The following is a 20,622-nucleotide window of genomic DNA, read 5'->3' on the forward strand; positions in this document are numbered from 1 at the left end:
GTGAATTATTTTTAACGGGCTTCAAATTTGTCTGACGATCAGATAATAACCAACACATGATATTAATAAGTCTGTACAATTCTCGTGGAGAACGAGGGCATCTGACATATGAAAACTGCGATAATATTAAACCACGTTGACTCCCCAAGCCATATACCTGCAAAGGACAGAATTAAAGAACATAGCCAACGCCAGTCAACACGTTTGCGTCTGTGCGCGTGGGAGTTTGTCTGAGTGCACGTTAGAAACAAAGACTGTGTAAATTGCGTTTGAAAGACTCAGCTCAGGATGTTGTAAGCGCACGTTATCAACCAAACCAAAAGTACAGACGTGCTATTCTGTGAGACTTTTCCAGCTTTCTGAGAAGAGCTTTCCAAAATGCACTGTGCTCTTTTTTTCCAAGTTGAGAAGGAGTCTCCGAACGATATGCACTTTTGAACTATTTAATTTTATATTGATAATACCTCTGTATGCACAGTCCTTCGGGTGGGGGCGGGGCTCAAACACCCCAGGGTGTTACGGTAACAGATGCCATTATCCACCTTGTGCCAACAAGGATTAGCATGAAGGGTATGTGATTTGAATCCATGGCACCTCGAATCCTGGAGAAACATCTGCTTCCCTTACAGCACTTAGAAATTACAGCAGGAAAAAACCCCACACCTGAAAGGGAGCTGCATATACAGTTTTGAAGTTTTTCTGTGTAGAAGCCTGTTCCGGTCTTTCTCAGACAGAGAATAACTGTACTGTTGCTTTCTCGGATCCCATCAGTTGGAGTGTCGTCTCGGTCGCAAAGACGGCATTTTGTTGGTCACCCTACAGCCTGACAGAACTCTGCGTCAAAGCAGGGCAGCCCATTGAAGTAGAGTCCATGCACAGAAGAGCAATACGAGTAATATCTTACTAATATACATGCAAAAAATATGTGATGTTATGCATATATAGCCCTATAAATATATATGAGCAAATAAATAATATTTTCATATATACCATTTTTTCTTCTAAAATTACGAGACACTGCTATTACATAGGGTTCCCCTTATTCAGCTTCCTGTTTTGAAGGCAAGCTCAGGGCACCGATCTATTAATCTAAAAAGGTTCTTTCTTTTCAAACCTTTCAGAGTACATGTTGTATATATGTAAAATGACAAAGTCATCTGTAACTAATAACAGCATCTGTTAAATGAGACAGACCGTCAGAGTTAAATTAAAAATATTCAGAATAGCCCTTCACATTTTGTTGTCATAAAATTGTACCTGCAATTAAATTGTGGATTAAGATGCTAATGAGCTACCTGATTTGCATGTGCAATCAGATTAGCATGTAAATATCAGCTTCTTGCAGGCACTAACATATATATGACTACCTGAGTGTGCCTGCAAATCAAAACGTTAGCAGTCAGGCCCACAATAGCAGATGTAAAGATCTGTTAATCACATTGCTGGCATCTTGGTGCCCTTTAATTTGTGGCTTCCAGAACTGCCGAGTACTCCTAACTGCAGGGTGAGCGGCAGGTGCTTACCAGCAACGGCGGAATCTGGGTGAACGACCTGACAGAACATCAGGATTTCAGGGTTTTTCTGACATTCATCTCAAGGAACTGGCTATGTCTGTGGGATCTGATCTGGGCATTTTTCTGATCCAGTGGAGGCGGTGAAAGAGGTTTCTGCTGGCTCTTGTCTACCCACTCTCCCTTGGGTCATTGTCCCTTATCAGGGTGCAACTGCAAGCTGTATATCCACGCCTGAATCACCACCGTTCGCTGTCAGTACGTCAGAAAAGCCAGCCAGCTCCTGGTTACAGTGATATGCTGGACTATAAAACCCAGCAGATGAGAATGCCTCTGAAAGATGTTGCTCTCATACTTAAAGAGTTTATATCTCTTCGGTGCTCTAGATAAATCACAACTTGCAGTCTATTGCAGAGTGTTGCGATGGCAGTTCACGTAGACAAGCTTGCCCTAACTTTAAAAAACAGTTTGGGTAGCCCTCACAACTGAGAACTGAAGACAAGCTAAATTCATTATTTTTACTCAGCAGCTCAGGCAGTTTTTGCAGTCTGCTTATGTTACTATGGCTCAGTTGCTCGCAGTGCCCAAAGCAGGCAGCACAAAGGTAAAGACTACAGGACGTACAAACTCCGCAGAGACTGACTGTAACTCTGATTCATGAGCCTCTGCAGAGACTCCGGGGTAGGGACGCACAGACTAAACCTTAGCTACAGAACCTGAAATTCATTAAAACTCAACTAGGTTCAGTCTTAAAGATTCAAAGCAAAGCTCTCAGCTTTGGTCAGAACCACATTAAGCAGAAGAGGCAAATCCTCCCACTACCCAAAACATAATCGCTCTGTTTAGGAGATTAACTGATTTGCTTTTGTTTCACAAGCCTATTTGGGAAGTATTCAAAACCTAGTCAGCTCTGAAAGCTGATACATATTTAACAAACTTAATAGGTCCTTAGGCTGAGCAAACTTCAGCCAAATGGGTTTTAAAATGAAGCTCAGCAGTTCTAAAAATGAATCTGCTGGGAGAGAAGAGTTCAGAGAACCTTATAGGAACCAAATTTCACATTGTCTTAGCTGGCACTGTAACAGATTTCTCTGGTAATATATTCAGCATTTCTTGTCATGTCTGTGTAAACTGCGCTGTCTGTTTCTCTAGTTGCAGACTTATTTTTTTAATTCACAACCCAGAGCACATGGCCTCAAATAGATTTTTAATTATTTCAGGAAAGGATTGTGGCTTTTTACCCTGGAATTTGCTTTGTGCATCATCTCACTTTTTTTTCACTCGACTAAACATCACTTTAAGCTAATTGTGAAAGGCTAACTAAGACATTACCATTTAACATCCTGAGACCGTCACCTGATGTGGCCTGTTTAAGCGCCTGTTCCACTTGTTCTCTTCTCTTTGACTCAAATTCCAAAGCTTCCTGCAATTTTCTCTTTGCCTTCTTTTCTTTCTTCAAGCGTTTCTGAATTGTTGCTGAAATGTAAATATATTGTAAGAACGGCTGTTAAAGCACAATTAATAAATTTACTGGAGACAGTAGATGAGTTTTTCACCAGCACCAGGTTACCATTACTTGGGCCAGAACTACATCTAAAATATCTGCTTTTGCACGCAACCCCTCCTGTGCTCCTGCTGGCTAACAGACTGTCCTTATTACCTTATTAAACTATCTTTAACGGGCTCTTACACTTGCTTTTTCACCACTGCTGCAAGAACACTCTCTTGCGTCTCTTCTTTGTACGACCTGCACCTCCCTTCCCTGGTTCAAGCTGCTTGGTAGGATCTCTACAGTCCCATCACCACACTTCTGCTGGCAGAATATACTCTCCTGCTGGGTGCAGCTCTGGTTCCAGGAAATCCACGGTCGGCTGGCACGTCCGATTGGCACGAGGAAGACTGGTTGGACTGGAGGCTGATGCCCACGTACTTTCTCAGAACCAGCAGGAGAACATTTTTAACAAGCTCTGGAAGGGGTCAGAGACCACTTCCGTCGCGCACCCATTTCTACAGCCTGTCGCAGCTTGCGCAGAGGATCGAAGAATGCTTTTGCACCGTGCTGCTGCTGCTTCAGCTCATGCGTGTAGTCAAATTCCACAGAGCAGTACTTAATCCCATGGATTCATTACTGAATCAAATAAATGGAGAGGAGATGGCACTAGAAAAGGTAGGTAAAACTAACAAACTAAAAAGAATGAGCTGAAACATAAATGCCCTTTTAAAATTGCCGTCTATTTTAGAGTCCAGTTGGCTCGTGTGTATAATCTGGCAAATATTGCTCACACGTATTGTTAAAATAAAAGTTGAATTTATATAAGCAGTATTTTGCAATCTCTTTTCTTTATTTGCCTCTCCTACATATTAGATACCTGTGAATTTCAAATCAGGAAATACTAAAAAATTTGGAAAAATTCTGGAAAAATCTACAGTATTTACATAACTTTTTGTGACCACCCATTCATCTGAGTTCTTATTGATTTTTACGTATTTTTCTGGATTTGTGAATGCTCCAGGCAGCGGGGGTGCGGGGGGGAGGATACCATTACATGGGGAATCTCTGAGAGACTTAATAAATTATGAATGTCAAAATGTGATCCGTAGAACATAACTTTGGAAAATTGAGCAACCCACGTGAAAATGCCTGTCTCCGACTTTCTATAATAACGAAGATGTGCATGTGGCGATGACCTGAAAAACAAACAATTCTGAGGATATTGATCATCGGTGGAATTCTCTTTCAAGCCAGAAGCCAACAAAGTCTGTGAATGGCTTAAGATTTTTGTTGCCTTAAACGTGACTCGGAGGGTGCATAGTGTGCTCTCTGCCTACATGGAGGTAAGTTTTGTTTTATAGAAATCTAGCAGTCTCATCCACACTCAGACTGAGGTGGTCACATTTCTGAACACCCACTGCAATTTAACAACTTCAAATAGTATTTACTGACCCTTCACAGCTTGACTTAGAATTGCCCTTTTTTGCCTCTTACCGCTGCAGACAGCTCTCTTCTACACAGCTAATTTCAATTCAAAATGCACAGGAAGGTAGTACTTGGCACCTACATTTTTGGTCTTATCTAGTTTTATCTTTCTGATTTCATGGATGTAATCTAGTAGTAGCTTTTGGCACATAAAGCACTATTCCTCTCCTTTACATGCAGATTTGAATTTTAAAACAAATACTGCCGCCTTTGCAATATCACAGCGAAAAATTAAGATTTAGCAATTTAATTGCCTATTATTATCAAAACCTTCTAAACAGTCACGGTTTTGTCTTAGAAGTCCCCATATGGGGAGTGCTATTGTATCTCACTCTCCTGATGGGAAAAAAATTACCTAGGGTTATTTGCTTCAGATCTTGCACTTAGGTAGACAGCTTCTCGTAGTTCCGTCTATTTCGTTGCACTCAAGTTACCTACAAGAAAAACTACCCAACTAGCACCTAAACTACAGAAATGTGGTCTAGAGAAGTATTAAGGTAATGAAAAAAAATCACCTAAATACCCAAATTACAGACATATTATCTTTCTCATAGTAAGACTGATCCTCAACGCTTGGAGGATAATAGCACAAAACAAAAGAAATTAAAGCTGTCAAATGAAGAAATCGGGCTGGGTATACACAGGCAGAGTGGTAATAATACATGTGAAAGCCGTGAAACTGAATCATCTTTCCTCCACAGAACCAGACAAAACTCTCTGCGGCCACTTGCCCTCCAGGAAATAATCCTTCAGTCACTGTTCTGTCTGCTTACAGAAAAGTGTGCTTCATTCTGTTTTTATTAAATTTAAATCTTTCATTACCAGTGCTAGTCCACTGCTGCATTACACTGAAGTATGAATGTCAGTTAACTCCAAGTCCTCAATAGTTCCAGCTGGAACGCCAAAGGGTTATACATTTAATAGATATCTAAACTCCATTTTTCATTCACTCACCTCTGCTTTGCAGCTCAGCTGTGAGTTGCCTTTCCAAGCTCTCTCTCAGTTCTCTCTCTCTACAAAGCTCCATCTTTAACTCCTTCTTTTCCTGCTGTATTTGCTTCTCCTGGACTCTCGCATTGTCCACAGCCACTTTCAGTAGGCCCTAAAATACACACAAATGTAAGATCTGAAAATACCGTTTTGTTTCAGCGGTGACAAAATTCATTTGTCTCTTTCACACCGTCTAGGAAAACAGAAAAATTAAAAGCAGGAACCCATAAACCTGGAATGCAAGTGGGCATTTGAAGTAGCTAAATGTTATATATGAGCCATTTTGTGGCATGGAATCGTTCAGTATAGCTTTTGCTAATTCATCCTACTGGTGTGGTTTGTTACAAACGGAGTGCCGTATCATTGCTGACCTCGGTCAACTGCAGGGAGAAGCAAAGGAGGAATAATGAGACTCGTGAATTTTAATATGACCATTATTGCCAACTATTAAGTCAAATAGACAATGTATGAAACCCTTTCACGATCGATAGTGCCAGAGAGTGGAAACTTAAGCATTACATTAAATAAAAGAAATTAGAATTGCAGATACAAAATAGTTTCTGAAACTTTTTAAAGAGACTGAAAAAGAAACACATTTTATCTATCATGACGTAGCCTGGCCCTATAGAGAATAACTTACCTGAATGTTGGTTAATAGTGTTTCTACTGATGAAAGACCATCAGCAAAAAGAAATGGCGCCGGAAATCCAGGAGGCAAGGCCTGTCCAGCCAGTTGGACTTTATCTAAGGTTGGCTTCATTATTGGAATGGCAATTTGGACCTCTTCTGTAAAGATAGGTTTAAAAGCAACGTCAGAAAGCACTGGAAATATAGGTAAATGTAATTTCTAGAAACTAGCATTCTGTTTATCCAGAAGTCAAAACACAAGCGCATTAGTAAAATTGACAATGTTCCAGTCTTCGGGCAGCTGTGATTGTTGCTAAGGTAAGTTTGCAAAATAGTACAGAACAATAATAAATATACTGAAGACGATAACATAGCTGTAATAAAGACTATATTTCAAATTCTACAGAATTGTAACAGTATTATGCAGTTCATTAAACCTGAATGACCTTTCTTCATTATATCGTGTTTGCCATTGTGATGTGCATTTTTTGTTCTATAACCTTGACAAAATGTCACATCTCTCTACTCCTTTAACGTTACCCTTCCCATCCTCAGCAGTAAATAATCTCCACTGAGTCATCCCCTCCTGCTCAGCTAGCGCCAACTCCACGTCGTCGGTAAAGTGGCAGCGCAGGTTTTCTTAGCAAGTACCTCGCTACTGCCAGCCTTCCTAGTCACAGGCAGGAGCCAGAAACGCTTTGCTGAGTTGTCTCTACCGGAGGCATAAGGAGCGCCGGGTGGCGGGGAGTCGCAGGGGCGGCCGGGGAGGAGAAGGCGCTCCGGCACGGCGCCGCGCTCCGGGGACTTACTGCACAGAACTAGACTGATGCATCTCTTGCAAATCGCAGAATCGGGACCTGGTAGCTTCCCCTTCACTTGCTGTTTCAAATAGATCGTGTTGTTATAGATCAAGCTGTGCACAGACAGTAGAAATGTGCATCCGGAAAGAAACAACATCATCAGTAATAATTTTTCAAAAATCCTTTACTTTTTGTGATGAATCAGTACTATCACCACTGAACTGTCATTTTTTAATAGGATAATTTAAACATATTTTAGGATAGTAAATGCATCTCCTTCTCTCAGATCCCTATGAGTACTTCTTCCCACGTTTTCCTTTTAAGCATCAGGTTAACTGCTGAAAACCACACAATTAAAATCTGCTAGTCGTTAAAGCCAAACTCTGTACGTTTCTTTCACTCTGAAATGTTAAAAAGCATTTCTGTGTAACGTTCCAGGGAAAACCAGTCTCTGTGTATTATGTTCCTGCACTTGCAGAAATTACGAAGAATACCCTCTCAGCAATCGCTTTTTAGTAAAGCTTGCAACTAACGTATTGACCATAAGTTCATGATGCATGTGTTTTCTAAGGGCAACTGCACAGCCAGTCCTGATAGTTTCATTTGTCAAGTGTCTTGGTCATATTAAAGCCAGGATTTACAATTAGACCATACCATATTCAAAAGGCCTCCGTCTCCCACCTCTCTTGTCTAAGAAAAAAATCCCTCCGAATCTCACGACGACGAATTAAACCACGGTGACTCTACAGCAGTACTATTATCTAGTTGAACCAAATCCAGGAGTTGAGCAGCAAGCACTTTTTGCTGTGTTAACACACCTACAGACAACGAACCAGGAGTCTTCGCAGTTTCCAAGTAGTCTTTGAAATCTCTGGTTAGGGAGTATTTTGTTTTCGCTGTGTGAGTTCATTAAATGGAATATCTCTGTAAAGATTCTTCAGGACTAGTAACACCAAGGGCCAGTAACCTCTGCACATCATCTATAGCTATCGTTTCAGAGCTGTGTTCACATAATTTAAATGATCCATTTTAAAAAAAGCCCACAGCTCCGGTAACACACTGAGACCATGGGGTTTGTGCTGATTCAGATGCACCATTTCTCATACTGAAATATCTTGTATCAGTGGCAGAGTTTTTAAAACAAAGTGATTAGTTGTTGTGACACCTAAGCCGGGGAGTGACAAAAGGCTAAACAGAAGTGGCATTTGAAACAGAAAGTAATACATGACGTATGCATAAGAAAACTATAGCTGATTTAAAATCTCTAGAAATCTCTACTATTTGGAGATGAAAGTAATAACATTAAATTGGCCGCAAGGAAAATTACTATTGACTGTGAAGACAGGTTGCATGGTCTATGGTCTGTAATGTTACTGTACAGCAGATTGAAGTTTCAAAATAGTATTACTCTTCTTTAAAGAGATAGACACAGCTAAATTAGGTGCTGCTTGCTGCAGTGAGGATCAAATGCAAAAAGAATCATATTTCATCAGACCTAGTCAACACCAGGAAAATAAATAGAAATATAAGAGGTATGCAGGCAATGATTCATTTTGATAATCTGGCCCAAGAGAGACACATAGAGACAGCACACAGATCTAAGCTTCTACCAAAAGACAAATAGGACACAGAGGGTGGGAATTGGGATGACAGTGTAGCAGAGGTCACATCGATTTTCAGCAGCAGTTTTCACACAGATGAGATAACCCTGGACTCTATTTGGCCCATTGTTCATATCCTACCTGTCCCAGAAGCAATAAATTTCCAAGTCCCAGAAAAAGGGCAGTAAAGAAGAAGGATTCTACTTATGACTTCTTATGATTAAGTTTTTGTGCTAACCAAACATGCTTTGCAGACCAAGGTCACATTGCATGTTAAAGTCTGTAATAGCTGAAAACTAGAAGCAGCATATTATGTTTTAGCGTATATGGGTGGAAACTGTCAAACCATTCATCATTTTTTTTTTCTGATTGAAATCACACTCTGCAAAGATGAATGATAAATGCATTAGAAATCTATTTCAATCTTGTAATAGGTCTTCACATCTGAATGGTGCCTACAGCTTGCCCATATTCTGAATAAGTGCACAGTTAGGCAGAAATTTATTAGCTAGACTGGAGGAATCTTAATTGGTAAAGCAATTAAAAATGGCACACGTTGGAAGCATTTTTTGTGGCTGGTATCAAATGCATCTCTTTAATAGAAAAAAAAGATGTTGATTTAAGCATTTCGATTTTAAAGACACTAAAAACATAAATGCTAAAAGCTGCACTCACACATATAGTACAACAGAATAGGCAAGAAATAAGGCTAGGACAACTACAATCTAACCAAGGACACAAACAACCTTTCTATTTATTGAAGCAAAGTGGGAACTACTTTTATCGAGCTTGTTTGTTAAACCTGCCATGCTTTATAATAGCATTCAGAAATCCATTTAGAGTGCAGTCTTTTTATTTTAATTTCTAGCTGGCATCCAGATGAATAGACAAAACGAAGAATTATATTGCAGAGAAAAGGAATACACAGTAAACAGCAACAGCGAACAGAGTATTTTCCCAGGAAAACGCATGGAAATCTGCTAGAAAGTTTCTTGTTCTTAATTCAATATACTGAAGTATTTCATCTCCTGCCTTCTACCTAAGTTGTGGAAATAAGAGACTGGAAAATAAAGCATCAACCTATGGACTAAACGCAGCAGTGGGAACTCGGGTAACGCGAATTGCTCCCCGCATGGCAGTGCGTGGCCCAAACCAACAGGCAATTTTTATTTGCCAGCTGGTTTATATTCTTTCAGAAGGCATGTTTTTAAATCCATCATTCATATACCTGATACACTTGACATGTCACATCCCTCTCGAAACACGGTAGAAATATTAAAGCTACAATTTGCGTATTGGCTAGCGCTAGTTAGACCACCAAGTTATTTCTTCACACACGCTTCAAAACTTTATCTATCTGGAGCTGCGTAAGCATTATACGTAAACCTCACCTCAAAGAGCTTATAGAACGTAACTTGTGCATAAAATAAGTATGTGGCATATGGAGAAGAAAGAGTAACAATTTGTATGAGACTTACAGTTATTAATCTGTTAGTTACTAAGCAAGACATCTGATCTCAGAAAGCCTTCAGCCGGCATTAATAAGACGTTTTTGAACGGAGATGGCAGCTGGGTCACTCCTTTTCCCTGCCAGTGGCGTACAATTTAGAAACCTAAGGACTAAAATGGTTTATCGCAATTATAATTCTTTGAGCTTCATATCTGAGTGATGGGGATTACATTTAATGGTCCATAGTTACAAAAGAAGAGCCCGGACACTCTAATGGACCTTTCTGACCTTTAATAAAGCAAAACAGAGCATCTGCCACACCAGCTGAGTTGTACATGCTACTCATCTCTGAAAATAAGGTGCTACGTTTTTATCTGAAATAGCATTATTTGCCCAAAGATCTTACAGAATCATCTAAACCAATACATCCTTATAGTGTAAGGCCTTTGGCTGTCAGCTGTAGATCTACTTCACAACAACAGTGACAGGCAGCGTTGTCCAAACACGGGTATTTTGACAGAATTAGGACCCAAATTCTGGTTTTTTACTGCTAAAAGCAATTTTCCAAAAAAGTGAGACTTCTTACTTTAATTTTAAACCTTGGCAACTTCTGTGTTGCTTAACTAGAAACTAGTAGAAGTTTTTTTCTTTTACATTAAGGTAAGTATGAAAAACCTGTAATCTGAAGGATTGTTTATTTCAAATATTTTGTATCTCTAAGTCTGCAAGGACAGGGTTATCAAGGTTATCTATCTTCAATGTCTTGATAACTCTGAAAATCCTCCATAAACCTCTGCCTGCCTTTTTCTCCCTGTCTCATTGCTTCTCTGCCAGGAGCTGAGCACTCCTGTTCATCGATAAGAAAAGCGATACCTCCTCCTAACCTGGCACCAATCAGACTTAGAAATTTACTGCTTTAACCTTGTGATTCAGGTGCCAATTTTGAAGTCACTGCTGTTTTTCTTAATTACAGTCTGTGAATGAACAGGGTCAATGAATGCAATTGGGGAGTAGTTGATTAATCCAGCGCACTAGCTTTACATCAGACTTTATTTCATTTTCAAATGATTGATACAACTTGATAGCACACAAACATTTTTTGCTACCGAGCTTTGCCAGAGAGGAACTTCACTTTAAAAATAGTATCTAAATCATTATATATATATTTCCAGGCTGCCTTGAAAGCTTTTGGAAACTATCACAAAACAGTAACATCAACTATGCTCTGCTTCACGGTATCTGCGTCCATGCCGGCTCTCACCTATGCACTCTGAAATCAATTGATTTTGTCCTGAAGAAGTGGTTAATAAAACCTTTCCGTTGTTTTCACACAGGGGGAAAATGTAGAGCATGTCTGTTACAGTTAGAGCAATGTGCTAGCTTTGGAAAAACGGAGTATTTGCAGGAGTGAAAAAAGAGGAAGCAAACTGCAAGCAACGCATTCACCACCTTTCCCGAGACCTCTGCTCCCGAGTTAGGACGGTGTGTTTTCCTGAAGGTCGTCATAAAGCAGGCACTTGGTACTTGACTAGGAGAAGGAGGCAAAAAGCAGAGAAATGACAATTTCACTGGAAAAGGCTGAAATTACACTTTATATGTTGTCTTTACCTGTGCACTCTTTTTATCGAGGTGTGTAATTATACAGCTTTGACATTTTCATCAATGTACTTTCATTAATAACACAGAAAATTATACCTATTTATAACTTCAACATATTTGCAATATATTCTGATGTTCACACGGCACTGATGGTAAAAACACCTGAAAATATTTTATGAATTCAAGCCTTAAAAAAAAAGAACCTGAGTTAGATGATACACTAGGTTTGCAATAATAAAAAATGAAATTGAGAAGTGCAGTAAATCACTAGCCAGACATCAGAAATGAAGTGTTTCACTGCAGGTAACTTCAGTCTAAACTTCAATACATACAGATTAAGAAAAACAAGTACAACTCATGTCACCTGACTAAATTCTACTCCTTAAGGAGAACCATAAGTACAATTAAGGCCACTAATAATTATATGAAAAGCCTTCAAAAATGCTATTTTTTATGTTTGCAACAATCATTTACAATTCATAGTTTGTGCGTGTTACTATTATACCTGCTTTCTCCTATGAGCTGCTCCTTGGGCAGGTTTTGGTAGTCTGGATTCCAAAACATTTAAAGTTGTTCTGTGCTTTAAATTGCTTCTTGATCTACGTAGAAGCTTAAATAGTATCCATCTGCATTTTCCATATGGCAACTTAAAGTAACTAGTTACTTTCAGCTTGTAATAGTACCTTGTCATTCCTCACACCGACAAGAAGCATTATTTCTACCGACAACAGAGAAAAGTGAAAATGTGAACTATTCAGTAAAAGGCTAGTAATAAAATTACTGTAGCGTGGAAGAAAGGAGGAAAAGGAAACAAAACAAACAAAATCCTCCTCATGGCCATTACCAAGAGGTTATAAATTTTTTCTCAGCTAACGCTCTTATTAACATTCACAAAGGTTTTTTTGTGGTGATTTTTAAGCATCGCTGTAGTCTGACTGTTCTTCTGAGATTTTAAACTGTCAGATGAGGATGGGTAGGAGGAACTTGCCAAGAAAAAAAAAAGATTCTTCAATTTTCTTGGCGGATTCAGCTTTTCCCTATTAATGTTGAGATTATTTCTTCAGCTATTTTATTGCAAATATTTATGACTCCATATGGAACAACAGATGTTGAAGGGAAGGAATAGCAGAAAAGACTTCATTTTCAGCAATTACCCTGCTACTTGTTGTCATACTGTAGGTGTTCTTGGTGCATCTATTTTACATACCACCCTGTCCTTTCACACACCGCAAAAATGTCAGTTTGGATAATTAACGTAATAACTTTAGTCCAAATCATTTCCACAATATTCATTTATGAAAAAAAAAAAACCAAACCATAAATAGGACAACAGGAGGAAGAAATCAGGAAGGCAGGGGGAAGAAATAGGAATTGCTTTCCCGGTCCTTCTGGAGCATCTGATCGGGAATCAGTTTCTTGCCAAGCTGCATTAGGTCCTTAATACAAAATCTTTCCCTTTTTTCCTTTGAGACTGCCACCAAGAAGAGAAATCATACAAGAAACAGGAAAATAAAGCTACCCAAGAAGCAATACAACAAACAGTAAAATGATTGCGTAAGAACGGTGACAGAACACGGGCTGGGTGTGATAAAGGTAAATGGGAACAAGCTGACGGTGTCCAAGCTGAAGAAACGTCCGTTAACTGAACCGTCCGGCTCCCGGCACCGGCAGCCAGGGCCGGCCGGGGCTGCCGGGCCCCACGCCGCGGCCGGCGAGGCCCGCGCGCGGGCAGAACCGCGCCCGCTCCGCCACGTCCTCGGGCAGCACACGCGAGCCAGCTCCCGGCCAAACGCAGCTGCCATTAGCAATCCGCGCACTCCGTGAATAAGCCGTGCTTTAGCGTGCGCCCAACAGCCGCGCGCGGGGCAGCGGGGACGGCGGCAGCAGGAGAAGGGCGGCAGCAGCTCGGTCCCGGCGCCACGCCGGCTGCCCCTGCGTGGCTGCCGGACCGCAGGTAGCTCCCAGTCGGCGTAACTTGCAGAACGGGCAGCACAAGCTGGCAGCTGCCTGCAAAAGCCACCTGGGCAGGTCTGCCTGAAGGGTGAGGGATGCCGTCGCGGGCAAGCTCCGCAAACGCAGTAGTCGAGAACTGACACGCAAAACCGTGTACCCAAAAAAAGGCCTCCTGTGCCTCCACAGTTAGGCAATCTCTTTCATGTCCCACTCATTGTAATAAAAATATCCATTCTGCTTTTAAATAATTTTCATCGTCTACTCCCTTTATTGCGGTATTTGGCAGTATAACCAATAATTTGAAACAGATCTCATTAGGAGGATTCCATTTTTTCCTATTCACAAAGCCCACTAAATGCTTCCAGATAGCTGCGACCGGCGGGTCCAAATTTTCACCGGTATGGCACATATGCCTGTGTTACCATTTTGCACCTGAAAAACTCCGCCTGCCTGCTAAAGCTGCAAGTGTGCCACCAGGAAAGGCTTCTCTGGAGGTGTCTTCCCAGCCCAGGGAACTACTCGGGTGCTAACTGTGCGTAAGCTAGGTGCAAACTCTGTGTTCCTCATCTCGGGCAAAAGCAGTCAAACCAAAGCCAAGCCGCTCAGTGCCTTCTGGGGTCCAGGCAGTGAACCTAAGTGCTCTCTGGCCACAAGCGAATCTAAAGGCATACAGACCTGAGCAGTAAGGAATGATGTTATTCCCCGACATCAGCGCTCAGTGACCACCAGCAGAACCGACTGGTAGCCAGGGAGCCAGCTGCGGGGCTCCGGCTGCCATCAGAACAGGGTAAAGGAACTCTACGCCTCAAAGTTAGTAAGTATAAATATTTTTGTAATGTGTTTGTCTTCTGTAGGGTTATACACAGTTAATACTATATAGAGATTATAAATAGTTATGTATTATATGATTTATGCTAACATAGTAATGATGACACACAAGAGAATTAATCTCTTAATATATTTTAAAATAGTACCAAACTAATATAAATATTATTACTGTTAAGTTCAGTTTCTTAGAAGTACATGTATACCCAGCAGTGAAGCCCTCCAAATATTTGAGGCAGGCAGAGTACTCCATTTCCTGGGTATTCCTGGATAATTATTCCTGCTTTATTAAGGTTTATTTTACAACTGTGTAAAATAGGTTATAAAGGACAATTCTGCTATTATGTCCTCCCCTGCTTAGGCTTAATAAATATTATATTCCACACCATCCGTTAAAGCTAAGCAGTGGAGAAAATAGGAGTGGTAGTAATCTTCTCCACAGATGTAAAATACCTTTAATAAAATAAGGGTGTATAACAGTCAGGAACAAATTACTGAGGCCTGCTTTAATAAAATAGTGCCCTTAAAGAAGTATTACTCCTAAGGTACTGACATTCCCACTGGTGATGCAGTGTATCCTTTCAAAGCAGTATAGCTTGTTAAAATGGCAAGATATCTTTTTGCAATAGAGTGTTTGTGTCCAGGCAGATACAAGGTTTGTATAGAATGCATCCAGGGAGCCATAAAACTGGTGGGAAACATATTTCTCCGTGGTATTTTAGTACTTCGAAAAATTCAATCACTGGGAAAAAATGTTTTGCTGTAAACATCTGAAGAGCCTTATAAAAGCAATGGCTTCCCACAGCACCTGCTTAAATAATTTTAAGAGGGAGTATGTCTTTGCTCATCTTCTAAAACTTGTAGAAAGCTTCTCGTATTAATTTCCCTGATGCTGTCAGGCCAGGGCGCTTTTAATCAGCAATGATGATGAGGGCAATTGGGGGATGTTCACCAGCACGATTTTTGCACTGTAGAAATAAGACAACTCTCAAAACTGATCGCTAGGAGAAATACAATTGACTTAGAAAAATATACCCAGAAAGATGATCACCTTAAAAGATTCCTTCTGAATGAATTATGAATTCTTCAGATGTCAACAAAGAAGTACTCTGCTTATATATCCTAGTGTTTGAATTCAGTTCAGTTACATGTTGATTTTATAAACCCCGATTATCAAGAAGCATGAGAAATTAATCCTTTTTATTCTACCTTCTAACGGTTTCAATTCCACAGGTGAGCAGCAGGTCTGCGCTGGAGCTGCGACCAGCACGATCCCGGACGCACCCCTGCTGCAGACTTCCGCAGAAAACTTTACCGTGCCGCAGCGCAGACCTCCCACGCCGTACGCAGTCCTCTGCCCCACAGCAGGGGCCGCGGCACACCCCTGCCTCCTGCCCGCCCGGCTCCTGCCGCAGGGTCCTGCACAAAACAAGACGTGCACCCATCTCCCACCCCGGGGCTGAGCCAGCCCGCGGTGCGCAGCGGCACTCCTAAGTGCCGCCGTTCAGACTGTGCCGGTATCTCCTGCAGATATTAAAGGCTGCAGGCCTGAACCCTGATGCAACTGAGCCTCTCTTGGGCTAAGAAACGGGCAGAGTTTGGCTTATCCCGGTCCTCCTCCCCACTTCGACTAAGAGGGCAAGTAATAGGCCCTCTGATAGAAACGCTGTCCTGGCCTATCGATATTACACCTTAGTGACAGAATGATTAGACTCACATATATCAGCATTACAGCAGCTCTCGGTGCGGAGAGCTGCATGTCCATAGCAACGTAGCACAACTCTTTGCCACCAAATAATTACATGATGCTCTGGGGAAAGACAAGTTTTCCTAGCACACAGCCAATCTGTCAAAAGGGAGAACTCTTTCTGACCCAAATGGCAGCTGCGATCAGAGTACAAATGTAAGCTAACCACCAAGTAGTCCACATCCGCTACTTTGCAACCTAATAACTGTTAAGTCTACTGCTGTCACTTACCCTGAGCTCTTTTAAAAGAGCAAATACTGGGGAAAAGGAAGAAAGAGCAAAACTTTCTGCAGAAAGCAGCAGCTCTCCGACATTAATCTAAGTGCATTCTTCCTTCGGATCAGCCTGAGCGTTGTTTGGCCGCAGGGGAGGCAGGAAGCGGCGCCGAGCCCCTCACCTTGCAGGCGTAGCACCGCTTCAGTGACCACCTCGTCAGCAGTGACTCCCAATACCTACCTCAGACAAAACATCACTTGTAAAAGAAGTTTTAATTTAAGCGTTAATAATTAAATTATTTAATTTAACCACAAGAGGCTAATTCCAGAGACCTGTGTTCTCCTCTAACAGGTTACTAGTGTGGTGCAAGAGTACAATTCCCAGCAACAGGTCAACAGTTTTCCTCTTCTCTTCTCTCCGCCCAAGACCTCAAGCACTTGTGCCATCAACCCGAAACAGCAAGATGCATAAAGTTATGCTCTGCTACGGAATGCGGCATATATAGCAAAGTTTGGCAGTAAAGCCCCGTTGCTTCAGCTAATTTCATTAATAACAGCCTAATATCTGCCGTAGGCAGAGCACAAAAGCTGGAGAACTGAGCAATGAAGGTTTTTGGGTTTTTTTTTCCTCACAGCCGTGTGTATGTACAATCCCATTCTTTTACAGATTTGGCATTGCAGACCAATCACTGTAGGAAAATTTTGAGAAACTTTATGAACCTTTTGCCTCTGAATTTGTAGCAGACAAACAAAAAATGCCACTGACATCATCATTACTAAATAAAATCTACTAAACAGACTTTTGGATAAATCTCTTGGATTTACATGCTTCTCATCTAAAAACAAACTACAAACCAAAGCAAATTACGCACAAACCCAGTATTCCAGACTCTCATGCATTCACAAACAGATTTCAAACCAGCCTTGGATTTGGTTGAACGGCCAAAAAATCCAACTTCATGGCCCTGCGGCTTTCTGTGGCTTCTAGATTTGGCAGCCGGTGCCTGGTGAGGCAGTGGAGTGCCACAGCAAGCTCTGCAGCTGGCTCCCACGGAAAAACAGGGGAGAGAAAATAGCACCATCTTAACCATCCTTCCGCTGCGAATACAGAAGCTGAAAAACCAACTGTCACCAAAACCAAAAATACCATATTCAGTAAAAAAGTGAATAGCTAAAAAGTATCACAGTTGTCTCTGTTTTTTCTTCTTTCAAATGACAGAAACAAGGCTCTGCACTCTATTAGTGCATCTGTCCTTCTACTGGGATTTCCACCAGGTCAGCTAGGAGCATGAATTAATTGGTGTTTATAAGTCATATTAAAAACTCTGTAAGTACAAAACCCTTTAAAAATGTTTAGGTTTTGATTATTGCTACTGTGACTTACAGCTTTTAGCAACCAAAGCATTTCCCTTTTAAAACTGGCTTACTCTCTTTGTGGGGCACGCTACATTTTCACTTTGGTTTATGCTACATCCTTGCTTTGCAACCGTGCGTTACTCGAGAGAGTAGCTGACATTCCCATTCACGATAGTGCACAAAATGAGGCTTAATGAATCCCAAATGCAATGTACTTCATGTGCTAAAATCAATGTACATTGCCTGCTACAGTATCTCCCTGTGAAATTGAGGCATTTGCTCAGAAATTTCTCTCTCAACAGGGCCTTTTCTTTTTTTGTAGTGCTTAACTGCCTTTTGTCTGCTCTTGTCTCCCTCCAGTGTTGCTCAGATGGCAATCTTTTATTCCTTGTGCAAACTCATTTGGAAAATGCTGGATGGGCTACAGCTGTGTACTGCTATGTAAGGTCTAATACATGTCAAGCGGTGCTTTATACACGCTGAATAAACACCATGAAACAATGTTTTAATTGATTATTACAAAGGCAGGGTTCTAGACTGAAAGTTGTATTTAAAATCAGATTTAATCAGCTAGTTTTGTAAAATTCTGAAAGGTATTGATGCTGTACACACTGCCATTTGAGCTCTAAAGTCTTCACAAAGGTTACCAGAACCCAAGCTGATGAAGCTAGTGACGAAGGCATTTCTGGCTGGTTCATGCAGACATGCAAGTCTGTAGCCGATAAAAAACAAGCAGTGGATCAAAATATTAATGAAGCATGAACCTTACCTGGAAAGGTATTTTACCACCTATCTTCTAAGAAATGAAATAAAATACATGTTTTTCAAGAGCCAATCTCTGTTCGGGTACTGTGGAACCTTTGCAGCTCAAGTCATTCTCAGACAGTAAAATATGTCCTTGCTTTTATGATGTATAAAGTCTGGATTTATACTCTCTAGTAGTAAATACTAACTTAAAATCAATCTGCATTGTTTCTGACAAAGGTATCTAAGTTGGATATGCAGTCTCGAACCATAAAAAACCTCTTTATATGACTTGTTTAAACTGACACTATTAGACCATGCAACTAAAGTTTTTTTCAAAGTCAGACTGTCAGAAATAATAGTAATACAGAAAATTAAGTAATTGGTAATCAAATAATCGTGGTTGCAAAAAAGGTGCCTCTGACCCTCCACAAGACTCCACTTGAGGAATCACAGAGTTTTTTGAAGAACTATTTGAAAGTTTGGGCAATGATTAATCTGAAATTAAAGTCATGCTCTAAATTCTTCTTTATACCAATCAAGGTTCTCCACTGACTGCATTTCTCTCTGGCACCCTAGGAATCTATGTGAAAAAATGCACTGTGAGGCAACTACATTTTTTTAAAATTTTTCCTTCAAACAAAAAAATGCCAATGTTGTCCTGAAATTTTGGTTGTAAAAACTGGGAACTTCTATAAATGGCAGCATGAAGAGCCTTCATTAGCTGGAAATACACGGATTATCAATCAAATGAGAAATAAGCATGGAGCAGATGAAAATGGCAAACTGCTATAATTACAGATGATGTTTTGTGCACGATCGTGTCTCAAGAATTGTTACAGGATGCTGTGGAAAAAAAAAATCGTTTGCATCCACAGTCCAGAATAATATGGTCCATTACAATGATGTACTTTGGAGCAGAAATGTCATTTGTTATGTTTCAACATTGTTTCTGTTCTATCCACTGAATCTATATTTAGTTTTAGTTTTTTAAAAAGGATGAATTTGCTTTACAGAACTGACAGCTTATATGAATATTTTAGTTTTGCTTGCAAGTAGCAGGAAAAATAACCATGGCATAAAACTCCAGCTCCAAGTGGCCCAGAATGCCTACTGAGAATAAATTCTATGTTTATTTGTATTTCATTTTCCTTGAACAACTGCCTTTCCCTTGGGTATTTATTAAAAGCATAAAAAGAATGAGCCAAATTCACTTCTCAATAACATCCATTCAGCATTGTTGAAGCTTGTAAAATTGCACTAGACTAGCCAAGGGGAAAATTTTACTCACTATTTAGTAAATACATATAATTTTTTTTCTGGTTGAGAAGATGTATTGTTTAATCTTTAATTTCTCTGTCTGCTCCTGTTTATCAAAGAAGAAAAAGCAGTCATTCTGTTATAAATTTGTGACCTCACATAGGAATAGATATGATGTATATGCTCTATTCACTCATTCAGTTGTGGGTTACTTGAGGCAGTCCTACGCTACGTATTTCCCATCGGACTTGTTGAAGACTCAAGCAAAGTTTCCATAAACTCCTCGTCACAAAGAACTAGTTATATTTTCTTCTGTATTATTTGCCTGAAGATTCCCATAAATAATCTTATTTGACCTACATTCTAAAATCCACAGTTTGAGGAATTGTTAAGCAGAACGACTTAAAATGAATTTGGCCGTTGGGAAGGTCTATTCTCAACGCAAGGCTGGAGGAGCATTTTTGTGCTGCAAACAGTGCATGAGAGAGACATCCACTTTTGTAGCAACCAAACCAGCAAAATCCACAAAAACCACAATGAAACAGAAGCTACCAGTAAGGCTATGACCAAAACTGAGATGGTTCACAATGCAGCAGCCAAGTCGTCTCCACACCGTACCCCTCCTGCACCAAGTTTCCATCAGGCCAGGCTGGGGTACCCCGGGTCGCTCTTCACCTACCAGGGCAGATGTCTTAAAACTGTCTTGATACCAAATGAAAAGCCCAATTCCCATTCTGTAAGATCACTTCAATCCTCTGCAGTTGACCATCAGCATGGTTTTTGTACAGTTTGGTTATGTCTTTTTCAACAGAGCTTGCAGGAAAAGTCATTTAACACTTACATTGTAGCATGCAACTATGACTCCTAAATGGAGTACGTGGCCAAGAGCAGGGGTTCTTGCTCCCCAAGAAATTACAGTTTATAGCTTGTTAGCAGAAAAATGATGTCTTTAAGATCTAAGCCAATG

The 20,622-nt window shown here is 40.5% G+C and overlaps 1 protein-coding gene across 1 annotated transcript in view; it reads right to left on the minus strand.

Annotated features, from left to right (window-relative positions):
* The window catches only part of DACH2 (dachshund family transcription factor 2), a gene marked incomplete at its 3' end in the record, with an annotated part of 304,056 nt that overhangs the window by 9,881 nt on the left and 273,553 nt on the right, over positions 1–20,622 (minus strand). Inside the window, exons 7-9 of the mRNA XM_082004276.1 lie at positions 6,119–6,264; positions 5,443–5,590; positions 2,844–2,987 (exon numbers count right to left, since the gene is read on the minus strand). Coding sequence (XP_081860402.1) covers positions 2,844–2,987; positions 5,443–5,590; positions 6,119–6,264 — 438 coding nt within the window. The remainder of the gene's footprint in view (positions 1–2,843; positions 2,988–5,442; positions 5,591–6,118; positions 6,265–20,622) is intronic.

This window comes from Phaethon aethereus (assembly GCF_964289735.1).
Source record: "Phaethon aethereus genome assembly, chromosome: 10".
Lineage (NCBI taxonomy): Eukaryota > Metazoa > Chordata > Aves > Phaethontiformes > Phaethontidae > Phaethon > Phaethon aethereus.